The following is a 16,365-nucleotide window of genomic DNA, read 5'->3' on the forward strand; positions in this document are numbered from 1 at the left end:
GGCTCAATGCTGAGACCTTGTCCTGTGTTGCCGGTGCTGTCTCACTGAATCCACACGCTGACTCTCTCAATAGGTCCCACTACCATCCCCGTTGAGGGGAAGCTGCCTGAGGCCGTACTCTGTGCTGTACCACCTGCCCTGAATATGTGTGCTTGTTTAAGCCCAAAAACAAGCCTGTGAAATGGTGCTGTATTTCAGTTCTGAAAGGTGTATTTTTTCCCTTGTTTTATCTTGTGCGTGGGCACTGCTGGGTGTTTGGCTTCTTGGGGCCCAGGGAGCCCTGTGGAGGCGACACCAGAATGCCTGACACTTACATGCTGTCAGCAAGACATGCCACCAACCCCAAACAGCTAACCAGGAACTTGAAACTCAGAAGTCCCCGAACTCTAGGCCAGACACCCTGACTTCCCCTGCCCTCCCTTCTAGCACATTTGTTCCCCACTTATGTGTGCTCCCAATGAGTGAACACATCGAATCTTGCACGACTGATTTACAAGTCACATCAGCTGGTCTCAGATGAACTTGTTTTGTGAACTTCTCCGGAGTGACCCCAGACCTGTATCAAATGCTGCCTTGCACAGAGAAGCCGCTACAACCACATAGCCGAGGGGTCCGGAGCTGAATGAGCTCTAGTCACTCCTGAATGTCCCCCTAGGAGGCACACGGTAGATCCATTCACTGCGGTTACTCAAAGGCAGCAGAAATAATACCGGATGTGCGGTCAGACTTCAACTCAATCCAGTGAACATGCCTGACTCCCAATCGAAATTGTGGGCTCCTCCAGGACAGACTTCATGTATTATTCATGTGCCTGGCATGGTGACTGAGACAGATAAGGGACAGAAAAGGGACTGCTGAACAACATGAAGCCGAGTGAATGAACCTCACTGTAGAGGAGAATAAGCAAGGCCCTCACAGCAAGAGTGGCATCGCTAGTTCTCTTGAAGGAGCAGGAAAGCTTGGCCTTTGGCTGGTCTGTGAGTGGCGGCTGGGATCTGAGCGGGCAGAGTTCTGAACACATGACCGCGTGTCCCAAGGTGGCCAGAGGACAGACACCAGGGGAGCACCTCCTGCGCCCGGGGGCAGGGACGTGGAGCCAGCTCTCCTGGGTGGCCCCGGTGCCCAGCACCACGGCCAGCAGGTAGAGGGTGCGCAGTGAAGGCTCGCTGAAGAGCTGAGCAAAGAATGAAGACCTGGTGACAGGACAAACACATGAGCAAATGGGGGCAAAACGGCGGACCGGAGACAGAGAGAAGCCTCCGCACGCCCCGCGGGTGCCCAGCACAGGGACGGCGGTCGTCCTGCCCCGAAAGCACAGAGTCTGAAACAAGGAGGAGACTAGGTGTTTGTGCAGAAAAGAAAGGAAAGAAGACAGGTAGGCAGCCAGCCAGAGGGTGGATTCCCTGAATGCCGGCCTGAGAAGCAGATGCAGCAAAGCTGTGTAAAACGTGCTGAAGAAAGGGGAAGAGAGCAGACGCTGCTCCAGGTCACAACGGAGGCGGCAACGATGACAGTGACCACTGCTTACAGGAAGGGCTACTGCTTCCAGGCCCCGTCGTGCACGAAGAGCTGAGCGCGTGTCCAACACTCGGAAGAACACCACAGTGCTCCCCCCGTCTCGAGGACACAGACGCCAGTAACGTGGTCCAAGTCATCGGCCAGTAAGCGGCAAGGCCAGGGCTCCAGCTCCAGTTTGTCTGATTCCAAAGACCATCATCTGAACCGTAATAACTAAGTTTAAAATGAAGGATGGTCTGATCCTGGGGGGTTCCTACTAGCCTGCTTCCCCCACTAACCCAGTGTGGCCACAGCAGCCCCCTCCCAGCTCCCCGACATCCGTCTTCGCCCAAACACGCAGGGGGAGCTTGGTGCCAACATTGAGGGGAGACTGAAGAAACTGGGTCTTTTTTCCCCCAGGATACTCACATGCCTTGACAATGCTAAGGAGTAACAAACTGCTTTTCTACAAGATTTATTTTTTAAATTTTGCCATGTATTACTGTAATTTTTTTTAAGTTATATAAGAATAGCGTAACATAAGCAACTCGAAAAGAGCCCAGGCCAAAAAAAAGTAAGAAGAGTAAGGGTAACTCTGACTGAAACTCCTCCAGGGCCCTTCAGCCAGCTGGTTCCCGAGCCCCTCAGGTCCTGAGAACAGGACTCAGGGAACAGGTTTCCCCGGGCGACCAGGGACAAAGGAGCCAGTGAGCTCCTCACTGTCAGAGCTGCCACGGCCTCCCAGGCTGCTGCTCAGCATTCTGGGCTCATTCCCTGCATGATGAGCAGGTTTAACGCCAGAACACCCTCACTCATCCAGGGAATCGTTCAACTTCACCACTCCAGGGAAAATCTGAAAGCAACGAGAAAGCGAAGATGGTTTCTGAACTGCTCAAAGAGAGGCCAGCCTAGGAAACGCAGAGCAAGGCCCTCACCTGCCTCGGGTGGGGCATGCGTCTGCTGATTCCGAGTCGTCCCGACCACTCTGAGGCCCGGAAGCTGACCCTCCCCAGAGCGGGGAGCAGGAACAAAAGCAGCAGCTCTTTTCCCCATTTGAAGGGAAGGGAGCTTCTCAGGTTCTCATCAGCTGCCACGTGCCAGGCCCCGTGCTGGGCGCCCAAGAGGTACCACCGCTCATTCGGAATCACCACGTGGGAGGGGGTGGGGTCGGGGGAGCCCAGGCTGCAGCACTGATCCCTCAGCGGCCCGGGGACCATGCGCCTGGGGACAACAGCTGGAGGACCGTCACACAGCTGACAACTAATGGAGCAGGGGCCGAGAGCCAGCCCCACTGGGCTCCAAGACCCATCTGTTCATGTCACTTGTTGAAAAGAGGCCAGGCTGCCACCTGCACTGCCAGGGAACCAGCAACAGGAAGAGGAGAGGGGGGAGAAGGGCTCACCGAGCAGAGGGGAGCGGAGCCGACGGCACACTCTCAGCAGGAAGGCTGAAAACCGCCCCCATCCACGCCTCCACCCTCAGAAAAGGCCAGCAACTAAGCAGCCTTCAGAGCCCCGCGGTCGGCGCCCCACTGTCCCTGAGCATGTGGCAGTGATGCTGAGAAGGCTTCCCAACTGCACCGTTAATTTCTGGATTAAGTTATGGGGCCGCAGGGTGACACGTTCAGACCACAGGCAAACCCACTCATGGGGAGCACTTATCCACCTTCTAATGCCAAATGACCAAGGTGTACGGTGCTAAGGAGTCACACAGAGAAAGGCGTGGGACACAGGCTTTCCTCCGGCTGCAGCCGGACGCAAAGCTGAAGAGCGTTGTTGAGATTTAACACAGCTTTACGCCTCAAAAGTGGCCTCTGTTTCCTCCCTTCATTGCTGTGCCACCAGATGGAATGCCCAGAGGGGCTTGTCAAAATCCTGTACGGTGAGAAGGCGTCAGGAATGACGAGATAAACACAAATCAACAGTGTAGCGCATGCCACTAATTCCCCCCCAGTGGAATCCAGCTTCAGAAATAATAGTCATTATTTTAATGCTAGAGTTTAGTGTTGTGCAATCGAGTGAAACTGGTTATTTCACCCTGACAGTCGTCGAGAAGAGACCTGGGAGGGCCCCTGACAGGTGGGAGGAACGGGAGGAGGAGAGGGCGGGGGCCGCAGGCAGGTCTCCTGCGCGCCCAGGCCCCGAGCACGCAGACCATCCGCAGACAGGACACACCGAGAGCAATCACGTTCTCACAGACAGTGTGACTTAGGTGCCCCTGTGCTCAGAATGGTCCTGACAGCTTTCTGGGTTCAGGGTTAACACGTGCATCTTGTGACAACCTTGCGTGGCGGGGACTAGCTGTGCTCACTGGCACCTCCTCCGTGACAAGGGCTAGTTCTTGGGTACCTGGAATGTAGTGGTGAAATAAACAGGCCACCTCTATTCCCCAAAAAGACTTCGTACAGGTGTCACAATTATTTAATGAGAAAAAAATTATCCGAAGTACCACTCAGCCCGCACATGGAGGGTGCTAAGCAGCACGGTTGCTATTACTATTGAGACATAAAGCAACCCCACCAGCAGTAGAACAAAGCACTAGGGGTCCCGGGCGGGGAGCGTTCAATTCCACGTGGACACTGAACAGAGCAGACACTTAGGATATGTTTAAAGGAGCTCAACTCAGGGCATAAATGAAGACGGTGCTCAAATGGACGAAACGTTACTCACTGTCCACGAGGGGCCCTGACGCCGGCCCTGCCACCCTGCCCCCGCAGACACGGCACCCCTGCTCCCGCTCCCGGCCTACGACATCCTCCCATCTTCACGTATACAGCACATCAGTTACTGATACTGACGGCTTTTTGGTTCTGTAGAATATGAGTGACAGGAATTATTCCCTTTGTATATTTTGGAAGCAGATGGTTGATTTTCATTCATTCAATTCCACATGTAAATGTACTACAGATTGGGGTGAGAATTAAAAAAGAATGAGAGCTTTAATTTTTCACTTGCAAACATGACGTTTCAAATGGCAAGACCATTCTGTATGTAACGGGCCTGGGGTTCTCGTCTCATGATGAAGAGGGAAGACACCAGAGCCAGGAGCCTCAGTCCTCACCCTGGTCCCCTGTGAGCCAGCTGTGTGACCCCAGACATGTCACTGAACCTCTTCTGCCTTCACCTTCCCTCTGCGCAGAGTGAGGGCAATAATACTTGCCTTCTCTGCCCTCAAAGGACTAAACTGAAGGCTGGGCGAGAAGGTGACTGCTGACAGTGTCACATGGACCCACCACAGAAGGCCTGTCCCGGGAATTCTGCCCAATTCCCATGCGTGTTTCCAACCTTCCATATCACTGTCCATCAAAGCTGGCTGAGGGCTGGCCAGATAAACACCAGGGAGCGGCTGCCTCTGGGGTTGGGCAGGGACTGGCTGGAAAGGAACGTGAGGGGACTTTCTCAGGTGATGACATTCTCATAGTGCATCTTGATAAGAGTTTGGGTGAGACACAAGTATCTGACAAAACTTATCAAATGATAGCTTAAAATTTGTGCATTTCACCACATGTACACTTTAGCCAAGAAAAGCAAATAAATTTTGAACTCTAATGATATGCATGCTGAAGTGTTAACGGGCATAATGCACAGAAATCTGCAACTTATTATGGACACACAAAAAAAGATGGATTAAAGGACAGATAGGAGGCTGGATAGATGTCTGATGAATCAAACAGAGCCACACGTTAATCATAGAACCCGGATGGTGGGTGTGCGGCGTCCACTGTAAAATTCTCTCAACCCTGCAGTATGTTTGAATATTTTCACAATAAAAGGTTGGAGAGGGAGGGGACAGCTGATACAAAGAGTAAGTTCCAGAAGAGTTCAAAGAACACCACAGGCTGGAGGCGCCCAGAGGCTGGACACTGAGAAGGAGGCACTCAGACGACAGGGACGCTGAGGGTCTTCTGAGAGGACAGAGGCGGTCTGAGCAAAGGGGAAGAGGCAGGACCTCCCCTGGCGGGCACGGCAGCGGAGCACCCAAGGGCAGCCACATAGCTCACTAGAAACCTCAGAGCGACTCCCACACATCTCCTTCTGTAACCCGCTCACCAACAGGGGGGACTGGCACACTCATCCTGGAAGTGAGAAAGGGCCTCTCCGTGGACAATCCCTGGTCCTGAACACCAACTAGGCACCAGGCCTGGAGATAAAAGGGCAAACCCGTTCGCTGCCCTGAGAGACCAGCACACGGGCCATGATGATCCCCAATGGACAGGCTCCTCGGAAGTCACCTGCGGCCTCTGAGCCAACAGAGGGCGGGGCAGTGACCCAGCCTGGGAAGCTCTCCAGAGCGACGACTGAGCAGAAACCCATGGGGTCAGTTAACTGAGGAAGATGGGGCAAGGGGCAGGAACAGAAGGAAGCAGGCTGGCTTCTAGGAAGAAGAGATGGCTCATCTGAAAGCTGAGAGAGACAGCACGAATGTCCAGGAAACCGAAGTCAGTTCCTAATGATCGCAGTGACAAGAGCTTAAGGGGAGAGGCGGGGAACAAAGCTGAAGCCCAAGGAAGAGGCCAGTGGTCCAGGGACAATCGGGATCCCCAAAGGAGAAACGTTAGGATGTGCGCTTCAGAAAGAAGCAGCAAGTTTGTAATGAGTAACAGACTTGTGATTACCACTTGGGTTTACTTGAGAAGAAGGAAGACGTTTTCCAGTTGCTAAGCTGTGAAGGCAAAGTAAGTCACAGGAGATGTGAGAATTTTTACCATTACAGACTCAGCAGTTTTCTGCCATTCAAAATTAGTTCGCTTATTCAAACAACCAAACCCTATAATGAATTAATTAAATTCAGAATACCAAATGAAGGTATTTCATGTCAGGGAGGCATTTCCCACCTAGTCCGTATGTTTGCTCCTGAGGAGAGGAGGGAAAAGGAAGAAAGGATGAGATTAAGGTAATATCATCAAAATTTCCCAAAGCCTTAGAGACACAAAGAGCAATAACCATAAAAGCAAAAACCGATGAAACAGGTCAACCATATTAAAATTAAGGACTTCTGTTCATCCAAGGACGCTGCTGAGAGAGCGGTAAAGGCAACCACAGAGGAGGCGGAGGAGGCCCTCACACCACTCGTCCCCAGCAAAGAACTCATCTCAGGGACCCAAGGTGTCCTGCAAGTCGGGAGGGAGCGGCAGACAGAGACAGACAGACAGACAGGTGGCCAGAGAAGGCAGAACACCCACTGGGTAAGAAAGGAACAAGGGCTGACACAATAAAGGACCCGAGTATCCAAAACCACGTGAGAAGGTTCAACTTCGCTGGTCATCAGGGACAGGCAGACTCAAGCCCGGTGTTCCAGCATTACACCAACCCCCACCGCCACAGAGAAAATGACTGTGGGTGCCAAGCAGCGGAGAGGGCTCGGTCCTCCCAGAGGACAGCGCTGCAACTGGTACAAGCGCTTCAGAAAAGCAGTTCTGAAGCTGAACGCCTGCAGCCCCGTCAGCCAGCACCAGATCCTGGAGACATCCACAGAGACGCCTGCCTCGACCCACCGGCTGGGCCAAGGCACTCACAGAAGCTCTGTTCTCAACAGTGATCCGATCTGCTCAACTGTATAATGGAAGATGCCCTGCAGGAGACCACACAACAGCAGCAAGAACCGGCGGGGGGGGGGGGGGGGGGGGCGGTAGCAGTAACGACAGCAGCTAAGAAATCTGACCTCTCATAACACGCCAAGCATTTTGTATGTATTATCTCATTTCATTCTCCTAATACTCCTCTGGTGCAGCTGCTACATTAGTGGTACTTTACGTAACAGGAAAATGCCGAGGGGTCCGATTTCTTGCCCAAGGTAACTCCCAGCCAGTGAGTGACTGTCAGAATCTGAACCCAGGCGGCATCTTCCAAGGAGGAGAGAGACAGACGAGGAGGACAGACAAGACAGCCACATGCTTCACTTCTCACGCACAGACTTTCATCAACATCAATGGGAGAAAAAGACTAGACACCCCGAAACCCTCCCCAGTGGGACAAGCCCAGACTAACCCCTTCTTACACAACCCACATTCCTTCTTTCGTGACATAAGTTTTTGCACAACAAGTTCCCCAAACTCATCCCTGGACGTTCCGTCCAGCTGAAGTGACCAGCTGTCCTGTGGCTCTACCTCTAATGGGCGTTTACTTCACTTGGGTTTTCCTGTTGCAACGTCATCAGTGTAAACGGGGCGGGGCGGGCTTCTGCCAGGGAGTGACATGTGCACAGCACATCTGTTCCCAGAAACCCGACCAGGACCAGCCGGGCTCCCGCTGCACGCCCGGCTCACCTCGCTGCTGCGTCCAGAGCACTGAACAAACACTCTGAAGCCCCACCAGCCTGCTCGCCCTGCCCTGCCTTTGTCCTCGTCCTCACCGGCCTGTGTAATTTCTCCAACTTTACTAAATGACCTGACTTCACTCCCACTTACCACTCCTGCTGCCCTCCCTCCTCCTATGCAACACATGCCCCCTTTGAGCAACACCACTCACTCACCTCTAACGAGGCACTGCCTGAGGCGACCGCCTCTAATTCTCACAACCACTTTACAGGGTAAGTACTGCCTCCCCTGTTTAGCCACGTGGAAGCTGAGGCACGTGCAGGACGAAGGGCTGGTACACAGGTCTTACGGCCCCGAGCTACACGTGCCCGACAGCTAGGAAACAGAGCAGCACCCGTCTCTAAGGGGAGCACGGGGACTCTAAGCACAGACCCCACAGAAAACACTGGGCTGGACGGGTGGGTCCCAAATGGTGATGCTTCTGAGCCTGCAGATGTTTCTCTTCCTCCATTCATTCGAGGATAACTTTCCCGAGGCTCTGATCAGTGTACAGAGCATGGCCAGTACAAAGGCGCATTCTCTGCTCCATGACCTTTCTCTGCGAGCTCGTCACCCCTGATTAGGACACTAATTTTGTGGTGGCATCACATTAAAAGTGGAAGAAGTTTTCAGACTTTCTGAACACTGGTTATTTAAAGTGTATCTTCTGTAGATAAAAAAGATAAACATTTCTGCTTAAAAACGCCTACCTTTGGTGGTAAGAATTTTTGAGGTGACTTCCAGTTTCTCCAGTGGCTCCATCCCAATATTTTCCAGTTTAACGACCAGGTGCTGAGTTTCTCCATTGTAAAGCTGCACTGACACATTAGTAGATACTTCATCTCCAGAGGAAGGCTGCAATGAGTGTGCAGACCTAAAACAACAGTCATGATTACAATCAATTTTAGAAAGAAACAAAAGAAAGCCAATGGCACTTCAGAATTATTCACATCGCTACACTTAAGCATTTCAGAACCGGGGACCAGGGAGCCTAGCTTTCACAGCTTAGCTTTGTCCAGCGACCAGGGACACACGGCCAAACCACCACGTGCCGAGTGCTGTCCACACACAGAAGCGCCCCGGGTCACTGGCGTGCCATCCAAGTGATCACGCTCATCTGGCCTTACTTTCTCACGTGTGTATGAAGCATACAAATTTTTAATTATTGGATTAGATTGAGGGTAAAAATGAAACGGGATTAATTCAAATGATCCATGAGCATGGTGCGCTCTCAGAAAAATTTTAAATCTTCTGCTCAGAAATGCCCCGGAAAAATCCACAGATTTAAGAAGAAAATTTAAATGAATCATTCCAAATGATAACATGGGAACTGGAGGAAAAGAAAAACAAAAAGAACACACAACAGCCTCTGTACCACAGGTAAACTGACAAGCAATACAGGCAAATTCCTGTCGTGACCCAGGGCGCGGGTGGGTCCCCGGCACCGGGCAGGTGAGGCCCTGGACCAGGCTGGGGGTGCAGCCCGAGGCGCGAGGCCCCACCATGACAGCCCTCAGTCTGAAGCGCTTGCCTGAGGTCCCTGACTGTCACGTGGCGCTGAGCGCTTATTACCCTGGGTGTCTCCCTCCCAACCCGCAGGCAGCAAACCCACTTCTGAGCAAGATCACGGAAGACCACAGTGCGGACAGGAAGAGCCAACGACGAGAGAGGCGCTGCGGTGGGCGGGACTAAGGGGAGTGGCTAAGCCGCACCTTCAGAAAGTCACAGCACTTAGAATCGACGTGAGTTTCTTTGTATTTTGTATCTTTAAAGTCGTTCATGAGTCAAGAAATAAACCTCCTCTATCAAGGAAGGAAAAGTGATTCCTGTCCTCACGGTAATGACTTCTCTCCATATTTTAACATGTGGTCCTTCTCAAGTGAAAGCTGCTTGTAGTCAATTTGAATTTGCAGGGAAGGTGTTTGGAAAAACCAAGACGCAGCGGGCATGAATTACTTCGCCTCTCAGCAGACAGGATGCGAGCCCCTCTGGTGCAGCAGGAAAAGGAGGGAGAGGGCGGGGGATGACACAGCCACGACCTGGCCAGGACACAGGCGCCCACTGTCCCAAAGTACAGCGTCCCACACGCCCAAGCACCAAGCCGGGATGAGACAAGGCCGGCCCTGGGAAGGGGCCGAGCCCGGGGCGAGTCGCGGCAGGAAGAGATGGCAGATGAGGTAGGGCCCCCAGGGAGGGGTTGCAGCTTGGCCCCAGGGGCACAGGAGCGCAGTGCTTCTTGGTGGGGAGGCGCTCCAGCATGGTAACACAGCTCACGCGGGCAAACCTTGGGAGGGAGGCGTGACCCCCGCAGCAGCAAACCCTCTCTATTAAGGATGCGGCCGCCATCTCTCATCTGTGTCGGCACGACAGCCTCAGGACCAAGCAGCAACACGGCTGACCAGGACTCTCCCCGGCCGGCCGGCGCCACATCTGGCCCCGCTCCCTTTTCTCTCCCTGTCCTTCCTGACGCTCCTCTACGTCAGGGCCTGTATCAGGGGTCTGTTCCTTCTCACTGCTGAGCTATAAGCACTCTGTCGCATGGAGGCGCCACATCTCGCTGGTCCGTTCAGCACCTGATGGGCATCGGGCTCGTTCCAGCTGCTAAAAATAATGGGGCCGTCAACGTTCGCAGACAAGGTTTTATGCTGATGGCGTTTCCATTTGCCTCAAGTAGACACGAGCTGCACTGTTGGGTCACGTGGTAAATTTATGTGTAACTTTTCAAGAAAATGCCAAAGTGCCCTCCAAAATGGATGTACCACTTTCCACTCCCATCACAATGCATGAGGCTCCAGTTTCCCTGCCCCCGAAGCCCCGGCGCAGTCTGCCTTCACATCACGGCCACCCTGGGGGGTGTGAGCTGGAGTCTCACTGCGCTGCCTGTTCCACAGAGACAATGGTGTCGCGCGTCTTTCCAGGCTGCTCGCTGGCTATTTGTGTGCATCTTCTGTGGTGAAATATCTACTCAAATCTTTAGTCAATTTTTAAAATGGTTGTTTGCCTCTTACTATTGAGTTTTAAGAGTTTTTATATGAATACCAGCTCTTCATCAGACACGTGACTTGCAAATATTTCCTCCCGCCCTGTGCCTTGTCTTTTCATTGTCGGCGTGGTGGTGTCCTTCGAAGCACGAAGGTTTCTAGTTTTGATGACGCCCACTCTGTCAGCGTTTTCCTTTACAGATTCTGCGTGTGCTGTCACAGCACAGGACGCCGCCTGACCCAAGGTCACCAAAATTTTCTGTTTCTTCTGAAAGTCTCACACTTTTAGCTCTCACAGTTAGCACCGTGATCCCTTTTGAGCTCATTTTTCCCTGCATTTCATTTAAGTCCCACCCCCATGACGCGTTCTCCCACCTCTGGGGTCTCTCACAGGCGCTCCCTTTGCTAGAAAATTCTCCTGCCTCCACATTTCACACGGGTACCTCCTCTCACACCTGATGTCGCCTCCTGGAAGGGATCTTCCCGCAGCCCCATCAGAGTCCTGACACTAGCAGACGGTGACTGGCTCCCTGTCAATCTCTCCCTGTTGACGGTCACTTCCCGGGCAAGGCCCAGGGCTACTGTGTTCATTCTCACAGCACTGGCATCCAGCACAGTGCCTGGCAACTGAAAGGGGCCATTAAATATGTGGCTGAGCTTTCAAAACATTTCAGAAAATGCCAAGATACATTTTATAAAAACAGCCCAAAGGATAAACATTAATGCATCGTCCATAAGAGCAAAACTTGAAGCAATCCCAAATTCTGACAGCAACAAAATGGTGATGCCACTTTGAGATGTTTATGTGCTTCTTTAAGCAATTAAAACAGAAGTTTTAGCTTATGTCACATGGTTATATAAACAGTAATGTATCATACATTTAACACAATGCGAGCTCAACTATTCAAAAAAAAATTTTTTTTTAATGGGTAGACGCTGGAGGGAAACCCCACAAAGCACTGACAGTAATCCCCTCTCAGATTTCCCTTTCTTCTTTATGCTTCCCCATAATGCTTTAAAAAAACTTTTTTAATTTAAAAAGACTATTTTTTAAAGAGATAAGAGGTTTTCTTAAATTCTCCAAAACTAGAACTATTTTTCACAAAAACTATGATTCCAAAGGCTAATTTCACATTTTGTTCTGATCTTGGTAAGAACCAGTACAACTTTGTTCCGGTTTGCTGTTTGCCCACGTTCTGGCCATAAGACTCAGGTGCCCTCAGACCCGGCGCCACGTCAGAGGGCACACCTGGCGGTGCTCCTAAGGGCCCCCCGGTTAGACAGCAGCCGGGGCGCGAGCGGGCTCTACCTGGGCAGAGAGGTGCTGGCCTGCAGCCTGGGCAGAGCAGGGGTGACCTCGACCGTGCAGCCGCTGGTCTTTACTCCCGGGAGGTGGTCCAGCAAACAGTCACTGAAGACGCCGAAGACCGTGGTGTGGTAACCTGGGAACAAAAGGCAAAGCTTCACCCACCAGGAAAGGCTGCACGGCTCACGCCTGCACCTTGAGGTGGCCCCCAGGAGTGACGGGAGCGCAGGGCCCCTTTCCAAAGATCTGCGCTGAGATTCAGGCCCAGTCGCTTGCTGGGCTCACCTCCAGCTCCTGTACTCAACCCCAGAGACCCTCGGTGTCCTCAAGTGGAGAGTGGAGGCGGCAATGGCACCTGCATTCCTACTTCACAAGGCTCACTGGGTCCCAGTGACAGTGCATGTGAGACTCTGTAAATCTCACCCAACCTAATAATTAGTGTCTCATCCCTTTACTAATTTGCTTCTCAAATTTATCCACCTCTAAAATAAGAATGATAGTTTGTGTTCCTTTCCAGGACCTAATGCGACTTAATAAGTATTTGAAAAAATGATTCAAAATCTTCCGTTGAGAGATGAAAGTTCAAGAGTCAATTATTGTTATTATCACTGTTACGTGATACAGAAAGTCCGCTGGATGTGTACAAGAACTATAATTTAAGATTAACAAATTTTCCATGAAAAAAAATCCTCCATTGGTTAGATAAGCACTTGAAATTGTTTAAGCAAAGCTTTAAAATGGCTTTTGAAATTTCAAGGGATAATTATTATCAATAATGTTCACTTGTAACACAGTTAGATAATACCCAATGGCTAAATGCCTAGGGTGACAAATTTTCTGCATTCACATTAAACAGCCACACACTCAGCAAAAAGCAAGCTGTTATCTAGAGGGCAAATCAGGGCCCAGATACAGCCTCATCAACGCCTCCAGGACCCTCTGCCAGTTTCCAATGGGCCCCTCAACTTAAAATAACTCGAATTCACAGAACACACACTTCCTTCTTTTTAAAGTATGTTTCTTAGAAGACTAATTTAACCCGCGTTTTCCCCCCAGAAGCCCACACCTAGCACAACGCTCCCTCTTCCTGTTCCGTCAGTAAACCTGAGATAATGTGGCTCTGTCTGCTAAGCAATCTTCATTTTCAATTTCTTAATTAAAATCAGACTTTTCTCATTGACTGCTGAAGACAACTGCAAATAAACTTAAAATCTGATGACACACCCTCGGTGTTATGTCCAATAATACAAGGCCAGCCTTTTCTACTCCACACATACAGCACACCAAGTAACAAACACCGCCTCGTCTGCACCAGGGGTCAGGGCTGAGAACACCGTCACCAGGGCTGACGACTCCTCCAGGGACACATTGGGCACTGGTCGTGCTGCCCCGAATCCAGCCTTCCAGTCCTGGGCACCTCCTCTCTGACCTGCCCCCCCGCTCTGGTCCCAGCCACAGCTGGGCTCCGACGTCTGGCATTTACTCCCTGGACTAGGCGGGGGCTTCCTCGTTGGTCTCCCGGCCTCCAGGCCTCCCAGGTCCAGCCCGTTCTCCACACAGCAGTCAGGGGTTGCTCTGACCTGCCCATGGGACCGTATCTCTCCTCCAATCAAGTAACGCAGCAGTGCACAGTCTTCAGCAGGATGTAGAAGGCCCCCTGGGTCTGCCCTCTGTCTGCCTTCCCAGCCCCGTCACTGCCACCCCTCTGCCTTGGACCAGGTGTTCTGAGCCGCCCCCAGCCCCCTCTGCACCCTGCTCTCTCTCCCCACCAGGTAAGTAAGAGCCTGGCCAGATGTTCTTCCTGCTTGGATCCCCCCCACTCTCCGTCCCGTTCACCCAGATAACTAACACCAGGTTCACCTTCAAACCTCAGGGTCACATCCCAGGAGAAGTCCTCCTCCACCCACCCTGCCCTTCCTGGTCTCCCCTCCCCCACCTCCCAGAAGCCGGGGCTTCACCCATCTCAGCAGTGGCTGCAACACGTCCTCACCTAGGATGCTGCTGGCCTCACTGCTCGAGAGAGAGCACCCTTTCCTGGTGGATGTTTGTTCTTTCAGCCACCAAATAGCTACTGAAGACCTACTATGTGCCGGGTGGGAGGATGTAGCCAAGCAAGACAGACTTCAGGGATGAGGTGATGGGCTCTGGTTGGGATATGTCGTATGTGACGTGCCTATGAGACAGCCAAGGAGATGGCTGGTAAGCGGCTGGATATGCAGGTTCAGGAAAGGGGTCTGGACAGGAGACGTGCCCGGGGCATCAGTAGCATGTAGATGGGACCTGAAGCCAGGAAAGCAGAGGAGTCTGATGGGACTGCCTAGAGACAGCAGGTGGAGAAAGAGGGGGGGGCAAGGGCAGAGCGAGGGAGTAGGGAGCAAAGGGGAGAGAAAGACGGGCGGGGAAGCAGGGCTGGGGAAGGAAGGAGAGGAAAGGGGAAGTGGGGGGGGGAGTGTCAGGGAAGACACTGACCGAGGACGGCAGGAGAGGCAGCGGAACATGGGGAGTGCAGTCCCTGAGGCCAGGCAGGCGCCCCGGGAAGGAGGCGGGCAGTGGCACCAAAGGTGCTGAGCAGGGAGCTGGACAACTGAATCGCAGGCCCCGGATTTAGCTGGAAAAATACTGCCCGTGGCCTCAGTGACAGCAGTTTTGGTGAACAGATGGCTAAACCCAGGACGCAGTGGGTTAGAGAACCAGCACAGGGGTGGAAAAGTGGATTCAGCGAGTATGGACTGTCTGCTGAGAGGGAGAGACGGGAGATGAGGCCACAGCGAGGGGGAACCGTGGGCCCGGGAGGGCTTCACTGTCGCGGGAGAGCCTTGGCGTGTCTGCAGGCCGCGGGGAGGACGGACGGCAGCCGGTGGTGCCCATCACGTCCTGCACTCGCAACGCGGTTCTCTCCACGTCACCTCCCAAAGAAACGCCACCTGTCTGTTCCCTGTTAGTGGGTGAGGACTGGAGCGCGGGCGGAGCTGAAGGGCTCAGAGAGGCAGCGCAGGGGCCGACCACCCTCCTGACTGTGACCAGGACGTTCTCCTTACCGTGCACGGTGATCGTCCCTGCTGTCTGCGGGACCCCAACGAGCGTCACCGGGTACAGCCCGGACTCAGCCGGGAGAGAAAGCGCCGCAGGGAGAGACTCGAACTCCACTCCGCCGGTGAGCAGCCCCTGCAGCGGAAGGGGCGGGGCTGAGCGCGGCCACACCCAAGCCCCCGGCCGCCCCGGGCAGCGCCAGAGGCCGGCAAGCCCAGGCCTGTCAGAATGAAAACACCCCTTAGCGGCTCCCGTGAGAGTCCACAGAGAATCGTAGAGACGGCCCTCAGAGGGCAATTCACACAAAACAATCTCAAAACCGACAGCACGGCGCTGGCTTCAACAACAGCTCCGGCTCAGTGGTAGCTCCGCCTGCTGTGTGCTTAATGTCTGTTCTGTTTCGCTGTTTTACTAAGTTGGAAAGTAAAAAAGAGAAAAAAATCAAATACTTTATTTACAATCGAAAAGAAAAATCATGAAGCGTGGAATATATCTTCAGTTAATATCCTTCCAGGGCATCTGTGAATCTCATGAAGTGCCGGGCTCTGCGCCTGACGGCGAGCAAGACAGACTCCCTGGCCTCAAGGAGCTGCCCCATGGCTGCAGGGGCGTCAGAAGGTCACTGCAAGCCCCGACCGGGAGCTGCCTCCCCCGGCCGGCACGCTGTACAACAGGAGGAGGTCTGTTTTCTGAGTGACCTCAGGGCTCTAAGCTTAATATTTAGCTGAACTAAATATTAGGAGCCTCAGCGACTTGGGGAAACCATGCCTCATGCTGGAGGCCTAAACATCGTCTTCAGTAACCACCAGTCTGCCTGGTGAACTCCCAGTCACCCTTGCGTCCTCAGCTGGGCCTTCCCTGACTCTCCACGTAGGTCCTGCAGCACCACAGCACTGGCTGCAGGCACAGCAGAGACACGTGGCATGGACCCTCTACAAGACACCTGCCTGGGGAGCCCGCCTCCCACCCTGAACCGGAGTCACAAAACCTCAGAGGAGAGCATCAACCAGCTCTCCAACACCCTGTGCTCGTCACTGCAAAGGCACAGGGCGGCTCTGCGCACTGACGAGCACAGGCGAGGCTTGAGGAATGGACTCCACGGCGTGGGGGAGGGCTCTCCTCTGGAAACATGGATCCAGCTTGGAGAGCCAGTCCAAACCTCCTTCCCGCCAACTGTGCAATTAGGTGAGCAGCTCCAATGGGCACCAGTGCAGAGCGAGCCACTAATGCCGTACATGGAAACAGAAACACAGCAC

General features: G+C 53.0%; 1 protein-coding gene across 3 annotated transcripts in view; it reads right to left on the bottom strand.

The window, feature by feature from the left end:
- TRAPPC9 (trafficking protein particle complex subunit 9) overlaps window positions 1–16,365 on the bottom strand; it is a 404,238-nt gene that overhangs the window by 299,448 nt on the left and 88,425 nt on the right. For all 3 annotated transcript variants that reach the window (XM_074353143.1, XM_074353142.1, XM_074353144.1), the window contains 3 exons: window positions 15,118–15,244; window positions 12,083–12,215; window positions 8,503–8,666 (listed from right to left, as the gene is read on the bottom strand). In XM_074353143.1, coding sequence (XP_074209244.1) covers window positions 8,503–8,666; window positions 12,083–12,215; window positions 15,118–15,244 — 424 coding nt within the window. The remainder of the gene's footprint in view (window positions 1–8,502; window positions 8,667–12,082; window positions 12,216–15,117; window positions 15,245–16,365) is intronic.

This window comes from Camelus bactrianus, chromosome 25 (assembly GCF_048773025.1).
Source record: "Camelus bactrianus isolate YW-2024 breed Bactrian camel chromosome 25, ASM4877302v1, whole genome shotgun sequence".
Classification (NCBI taxonomy): Eukaryota; Metazoa; Chordata; class Mammalia; order Artiodactyla; family Camelidae; genus Camelus; species Camelus bactrianus.